The sequence below is a fragment of the Entamoeba invadens genome, assembly GCF_000330505.1.
Source record: "Entamoeba invadens IP1 unplaced genomic scaffold scaff_1105074726053, whole genome shotgun sequence".
Classification (NCBI taxonomy): Eukaryota; Evosea; order Mastigamoebida; family Endamoebidae; genus Entamoeba; species Entamoeba invadens.
Window position 1 is genome coordinate 120,641 of NW_004443681.1, and position 8,331 is coordinate 128,971.

Consider the following 8,331-nt stretch of genomic DNA (forward strand, 5'->3'; position numbering starts at 1 on the left):
TCCTTAGCGATTTCCAACTTCCATGGCCATCGCCCTATTGTCAATATGAATGAACACCTTTTATGGTTCTCCTCATGCAAGACTTGGATACTTTATCTGTATGTTTGGTTCATCCCGCATCGCCAGTCCTGTTTACCAAACTTGGACGATTTGAAGTCTGCATATGCTCATCCCTAATAAATTGGTATATTTTTGAATCTCTCGACTATTCATAGTTTGTTAAATTGTTGAAAATCAAACTGTTTATCATGTCCAATCATTATCTTTACCAATCGTCACTACTTTCTCACTTCAACCTTCCCAAGGGAATATTCAGGTGGAACCAGCTACTAGATAGTTCGATTAGTCTTTCGCCCTATACTCATATATTGCAAGTAATTTGCACGTTAATACTCCTAAGTCCTTCCACCAAAGTTTCCTTTGGCTTTAAACACCACAAGTATAGTCACCATCTTTCGGGTCCCAACAGTTTAACTCTAGCCTTTCCTAGGTCACTCCTGCTATATGTTTAGTCCTTCGTTTTCGCTTCATATCTGGGTTTTCTTCCCTTTCTCTCCTCGTGGGGAAACTGAAAACCTTTCTCCAAGAGGCATAATTATTTCAACTGTTAATTTTTGACAAATACTTTTACAGATCATCTATTTATATTGTGTTTTTTCATTGTATTTTTGGTTTGTTTCATTTTATATTTTTAAAATGGATTTTTTAAAATGTAAAATAAAATAAATATTTTAATCAAAAAATATTAATCAAATGTTGTTTATATTTTTATTAAAATGAAAAACATATTTTTTGAAACACAAAGTTAATTAATAATATATAAAATAATAATTGTTTTTAACACTTGAAATAAACTTAGTTTTTAATATACAAATTTCATTTTTGTCTTAATTCTTCAAATTATTCAATATAGTTATATAACCATTGTTATTAATTCATTTACTTTTTAAAAATTAATCAAAACATGACTGTTTTATCAATAAAAATTTTAATAATTTACAACAAAACTGTGTTATTTTTTTATGAAAAACTCTCTATTCAAGAGAGGCAACTTAATTTTATCAAATTCCATCACAAATTATAGATACTTTGAAAATCCCGTTTGTTGGTATTATTAATGTTCAAATTAAATACAATTTTGCAAAAAGAATTATCAATTGACAATGAAAACAAACCCGTTTTGGAATTTGGAATTTATATTTAGTCAAATTAAGCATCGAAAAAATCAATTAAGAATTAATTAAAATAAACTATAATAAAACCATCCTCTTGTTTTCCTATTTAACTAAAACAACAACATATTTTTTAAATTAATCTTTTTTAAGCATCTTTTCAACTTAATAAACTGGTAAAAGGTTTTATTTTTTTAAGTAAAATATATATAATTTCCAAGCTATTTGTTCATTTGTGGTAAAAGAAAATTATTTTTATCTTGTTACAAAAATATTTTTCACCAATTTATCTACTATAAAACTGTGGAATTATTTCCAAAATAAATATCATGACCCAAATATGTTATTTATTATTTATATACAAATAAAAAACGCATTTCTGAACAAAAAAATAAATTCATGTTTTTATCAAATTACTAGATATATATTGTATATTATATTATAATCCATTATAATACATAATAATATATTATTATGTATAATATACATAATAATATAATATATTTTATTCAAATAAAGAAAAAAATGGACATGGGGAAGAAGGATGGGAATATAGGGGAAATAGGTAATTTGTGAGATAGGGACGTCCTCCCGCTATTAAGGATGTTTTCCTGTGTATAAAATTATCCTTTTTGTTGTGTCTGCTGTGTTTTTAAAACTATATAACGAGTTATATTTTTATTATTAATTTACTATCAAAAATTATAATTATTTCCAAAAATACATTTAATAATGGACAAACTCAAAACAACAAGTACTGTTGTTACAAATTAATAGTTAAAAAACTAATTCAAATTTAAATTAGTTTTTTGAGTCACTTCGAATAATTTTGCAAAGATAAGTGAATCACAACAGTCGACCTCTTCTATCTTTGATCCCTTTGTGTCGCTCTTCTTTGCACCCCATTGTTGTGCACCGGGCATGTTACCAGCTGCTGCATTCTGTTGATACATTTTAGTGAAGATTGGCTTGATCTTAGCCTCAGCTTCTTCTGTTTCTGTGTGTATTCATCCTTTGATGCCGATTGGTTCTTGTCGAGCCAGTCGAGCGTCTCCTTGATAATTGCTTCAATTGCCGCCTTGTCATCTGGTGAGAGCTTTATTGTAATTTGCTCGTTGAGTGTGTTTTTCATCAAGTAGCAGAAGTTTTCAAGTCCATTCTTCCCCTCGATAAGTTCCTTCATCTTGTCGTCCTCTGCCTTAAACTTCTCTGCGTCTGCAACCACCTTGTCGATTTGCTCCTTTGAGAGTCTTCCCTTGTCGTTGTGGTTGTGATCTTGTTCTTCTTTCCTGTTGTTTTGTCTTCAGTTGAGACATTCAGAATCCCATTTGTATCAATGTCAAATGTGACTTCAACTATGGGACTCCACGTGCTCTTGTGATTGATGTGTAGAAGTCGATGCCTTCATACAACTGGTCGACTTCGATGTTTGCTGTTGCTGCCGATGACAGTGTTCGTTTTGCCCTTTCACATGATGTTCTGAGTCTTCTGACAGCTCGTGCATTGCCTGAAATGTCTTTCTTGTACTTTCTCTTGAACTCAGCAATGAAGTGGTTGACCATTCTGTTATCAAAGTCTTCGCCACCAAGGTGTGTATTGCCGTTTGTTGCCTTCACTTCAAAGACACCAGTCAATAGCAAGAAGTGAGACATCAAATGTTCCACCACCAAGATCAAAAATCAAGACGTTCTTTTCTCTCTCTGTCTTCTTGTCAAGTCCATATGCTATTGCTGCTGTTGGCTCATTGATGATTCCGAGCACATTGATGCCTGCTATTGTGCCTGCATCTTTTGTTGCCTGTCGCTGTGAGTCATTGAAATAGGCTGGACATGTGATGACTGCGTTGTTGACTTTCCCACCAACAAACGCCTCTGCTGTCTCCTTCATCTTCGCCAACACCATCGAACTGATCTCCTCTGGTGTGAACTTCTTAGTCTCTCCCTTGTACTCCACTTGAATCACTGGCTTGTCATTGCCATTGTTGACGACAGTGAACGACCAGTGCTTCATATCCTCTTGAATTGCTGGATCACTGAAGCGTCTTCCAATCAGTCTCTTTGCATCGAAGACTGTATTCTTCACATTCATAGCAATCTGGTTCTTTGCTGTGTCACCAATCAGCCTCTCACTGTCCGTGAAGGCAACGTACGATGACTTGTTCTGTTGGCCTGATCATTTGCAATTTCCTAAAAATGGATTTCGCATACCTTTTAACTATAGTATCTTTATCTCTCCAATAGTCACTAATGCATCATTCAATGCTATCAAACACTCGGCATTCGTTTTCCCGTCTTCATCCTTAACATTATCAATCACTACTAAATGAGTTGCTTGGATGAATCTAACAAGAGGTGATGGTATACTATTACAACAGTACATAAAATCTGTCTAACAACTTTTGACAGACAGTTTCTCCCCAAATTTCTTCTCCACCCACATCAAGAACTTGACTATAGCAGCCGCAAACTTCTTCTCTGTTCGGTTATTGATCATAGATCTTAGTTGAGACTATCAGTAACAAGTCTCCTTCAGTTTCAAATGACTTGACATAAATCTCTTTTAAATGGGTTATCATTGTAAGACATATTTTTCTCAAAAAGTAAACCTGCTTGATTTGAAAAACTTGTTAGATTTAAATTATAGTTTTCATAATACAATTAAATTTATTATAAATTATATTATAAAATTAAATAATAATTATTTAGTAATATATATGATTAATATTAGTTATTGATTAATTAATTACCCATAATATTAAATTATGTATGTATTTATTAATTTATAGTATAATTTTATTTAAATTAGAGGGTGAGGTTTAGAAAAAGAATGTAAGTTAATACCTAAATCATTCCAATAGCCCTCCTTCCTGCCCGTTCACGGTGATGGCTGGGTCGTTTTATACTTTTATTTGATATTGTTGAAAATGACTTTTATTAGAGTAAAAACCCTTCCCGAAATATTACATTTTTAAGACTGTTTTATCATTAAAAAACCAACCCGAAATAATTGAGCTTTTTAGACTGTTCTATATATAAAAATATTCATTTAAACAAATCGAAATAAAAATTGGTAATTAGTTTTTCAGAGCATCCCCAACATCCATGTAAGCAACTTTCTTTTCAACGCTCATGTTTGCTCTATCATATTGTCCAATTTTATTAAAAGATCTTTCAACTGGGCAAGTGGTTGGACTCTTAGCATTCATCTTTTTCACAAGATTAAATAAACATGAAAATTGATTCTTTTCTTCTTGAGTCATCAAGACAAACAAGGTGTTCAAAGTTAGTTTTTTTACTGGGCAACTTTTTAAGAAATCTTCTGCTTCTTTTTTGAATAAAGCCCTTATTTGCTTTCTGTGTTGAATGGCGTTTGCTCTCTTTTCTTTATCAATTTCACTACTGCTGCAATCTTCAGCGATATCTGTTGCTTCTGTTTGATCTGTACTTGTTAATCTCACTTGTTTAACAAGAGTACGTATCGCCTCAGTAGCATCAGCCCTTTCTTCCCTTTCCAACCTGTTTGCAATTTCTTCGACTTTTTCAATGTTGGCACAATACCAATCTTGAAACTTTGTAAATTCCGCTTTTAGTTCTTGGTCATCACTTTCCTCGAATGATTTTGCATCAAAGTTGTTGTAAATTTTGATGTTTACTACAAGTTCTTTTCCTTTGAGTTTTCTTTGTAATTTCCCGAAATTTGCCATATTCGTTCCTTTGACCTGGTTCTCCTTCAACAATCCAGCATCGAAAAGGTCTTCTTTGGTCATTTTTCTTGAAGGAATTGCAAACCTCAAAATCATCGCGTCACTCAACTTAACGAGCAGGTGAATTGAATACTTTTTCAAAATGAACTTTTCGTTATCGTCAAGATCTTCAGTGTATTTTATTTTTTCTAAATAATCGGTTAACACCACCTTGTGTCTGAGCTCGAAGATGTTTAAAATTAGATCTTTAACACGTTGATATGCCACGGGGTATAGTAAATTGGCGGTCTGTAGCCAATCGTTAATTATCTTCACCTTACTGAGCACTATCTGAGTGAAGAACATACACGCAACAAACAATTTGCAGTTGACATTACACTCACCCATAATGTTGCGAGGTCCAAAAGGCTTTTGGCATTGTTCTCTTTCACTGTAAAATTCTTGAAGTGAAGGCAGATTCTCAAACATATTATCAAGAATCAATACTGTTTGGAGCCACCTTGTTTCAGATCGTTGAACCAATTTGAGAACTGCACCTTTGATATGATTTTTGGCACAGAATTGATCCCATGCAGTTCTTGTTGTCTGAACTGTTAACCCATCCAAGAAACTTTCAATAGCCAGCCCCCATTGCGATTCAAAACACTTTTCAGTCGCTTTATTTGTTCTGTGTGAAAAGCAGTAGTTTGAATCAAATCCGTTCAGCCCGTCTCTCTCTTTTATTTTAGCTAGGAGTTTACCAGAGAGCCCACCATTTCGTATCAGAACATAAGATCCATCAAAACAAGCACCAATGCATTTAATTAGGTCAACATCCATCAATTCCAACATTTTCATTATCCAACCGAGCCACCCCGCAGCATCCGTTTTGCCATCATAGTTTTCGATTTTGATTCTCTTATCAACAAATGATCCATCTGAAAACACGAATCTTACAAAGAGAGAAAAGTACTCGACCCCACTGTTCATTGCTGAATCCGCCATTAATGTATAATAGTCACACTGCTTGAAGATTAGTTGTAAGTCATATCCGGTTTTTTTCGAAATTAACACAAATCTCCGTTGCATAGTTGAAGAACTCAGAGCAGTGTTAACAACTTTTTGGGGAACATTGGACATTAGCAAAATTATGGAAATCAATTTTGACATGGAATCAATTTGATTATTTGTCAACCCACATGCTCCCATCATCAACGCGGCCATCATTGTTATAAAGCTGCCTCTTTCATTTCCAGCATCATTTGTTGTTGAATAACTATCAACATTTTTACCAAGTCGTTTATGTATTTCTTTGTTGGTTTCTTGTGCGATGTACTCGGCGGAGTATTTATTCTCTGGTCTGAGGAGCTCTTTAATGTGTTTCATTTTTTCCAATTGTTCAATCTCAAACACAGTAATTTTATTTCTTCTTTGGTCGAATCGTTGGTATTTTGAGATTCGTTGTCGGTAGCCTGGCTATAATCAACATGTGTCGCATTTTCGTTTTGAATTGTTCGAGGAGTTGGAATAAAATTTGTAATAGCAGGAGTTTTTAATAAAGTTCCAGAGTCCACAATACCAGTTGAATTTTTTGAAACAACATCTTCACAATTAATAATAGGAACATCAAAACTTTTACTGATATTGTCGAGTGCTTCTTGTGTTGACTCGCTGTGTAAAACAGAAATATTCATTTGGAAATTTCGATAATCAATCAACTTTGAGCGCAATCAAATTAAATTTGTCAAAATTCTCATCAAAAAATTTAAAATTGTGAACACTTTTAAATTTGTGTGTTTCTTCGAGTTTTGCTTCCAAAGAGTGTTTCATGTATTTACGTCTATTAAACATTTTTCCACAGAAAATACAAAAATGGAAATCACGTAGACGATTTTCAGGAAGTTGCGTTTTCAATTCAAAAGTAAAGTAATTGCGGAATTCTTCAAAACATTTGTTGATATTTGAGTCTTGCATATGTTTGTTATTTTTAAGATTTTAAAGACAATAAAATACAAAAAGTTATACTTTTTATATATATATAGTATTGGTTTTAACAATTGTATTAATTTTTATCATATAATTTGATTGTGTTTTCATTAAGAATTATATATTATAAATATAATAATATTTCATAAAATACAAATATATTATAAAAATATGTAATTATATTATGGACTAAATTTACTTAAATATACCATAAATTATGAAATCACATATTATAAATTTTTATATTTATAACTTAAAATTAATAATAATAATATTTATGATAAAAAGACAACTGATAAATTTTGGTAAAAATAAGAAATAATCATGTTTTTAAAGTGATAAATATAAGTTAAATTTGCAAATTGACCAAAATGCTCAACTTTAGTTATACACGATCTGAAAACGCGTTGAAAAGAAAAAAAATATGCAAAATGTTATTTAACTGCTTTGTGTGTTTTATTGTGGTATGTATGTGATAATAAACATGATACCTTAGTTATTTTATCAAATTGTATGAAAAATAATTTATATAAAAGACTCAATTTTGTAAAAATAATTATATCAATTAATTTCATTAATTATTTTATTTACTATATTACAAAATATGTTTAGATTATAAAAATTTTAATAAAACAATATATTTTAATTATGTAATAATTTATTTTTTTAAACAACTCTATATTATTTTTAAAATTACTAAAATAGATTTAAAATATTTGATTTGATAAATATTATTAATTAATAATAATTTTTTTTGGTTTATTTTTTTAATAAAATTACTATTATAGGGGTGTGATAAACTGGTTGTAAATGATCAATCCCTTGTCGATTTTGGTAGAACTTCCAGAACAAAAACAAGTCATTTTTAACTTTTTACAATCTTTTCCTTGTGTATAAAGAAAAAGGATAACCCTACAATGCACTTTTGGGAATAAGAAAAAAATGTAAGTTTTTGACTTATATTTTTAGTTATTCTATTTAAAATTAATTATTTTTAGGCTTTTTATATAAATTAAAATTAAAACAACAAAAGTTGAACTAATATTCATTTTAAATATGAGATCCATCATTAAATTTGTATGTTCTCCAATTTATCTATTTCGTCTTCTCCGTCTTCTCCGTCTTCTCCGTCTTCTCCGTCTTCTCCGTCTTCTCCGTCTTCTCCGTCTTCTCCGTCTTCTCCGTCTTCTCCGTCTTCTCCGTCTTCTCCGTCTTCTCCGTCTTCTCCGTCTTCTCCGTCTTCTCCGTCTTCTCCGTCTTCTCCGTCTTCTCCGTCTTCTCCGTCTTCTCCGTCTTCTCCGTCTTCTCCGTCTACTTTCCATCCTCACATCAGCAACATCATCTTCGCCATCATTATCAGTCTTTATAATTTATTGTTTTATATAGGATTTTGAAACCCTTCAATAATATCAATAGTTTTGCTTTAAATATTAATAACAAACATTAAAATAAATTCTTATTTTAATTGTTTTTTCGTCAAATATCGTATCT

The 8,331-nt window shown here is 31.4% G+C and overlaps 2 protein-coding genes across 2 annotated transcripts; both read right to left on the reverse strand.

Moving 5' to 3' along the window:
- Positions 1–2,789: 2,789 nt before the first annotated feature.
- Positions 2,790–3,665, reverse strand: EIN_321690 (heat shock protein, putative; the record flags this gene model as incomplete). Its single annotated transcript, XM_004260469.1, has 3 exons — positions 2,790–3,340; positions 3,443–3,487; positions 3,566–3,665. The coding sequence occupies 3 exons, from the start codon at positions 3,663–3,665 to the stop codon at positions 2,790–2,792; spliced, it is 696 nt and encodes a 231-aa protein (XP_004260517.1).
- Positions 3,666–4,245: 580 nt separating this feature from the next.
- Positions 4,246–6,240, reverse strand: EIN_321700 (hypothetical protein; the record flags this gene model as incomplete). Its single annotated transcript, XM_004260470.1, has 1 exon — positions 4,246–6,240. One exon carries the CDS (start codon positions 6,238–6,240, stop codon positions 4,246–4,248), a length of 1,995 nt encoding a protein of 664 aa, XP_004260518.1.
- Positions 6,241–8,331: the final 2,091 nt, after the last annotated feature.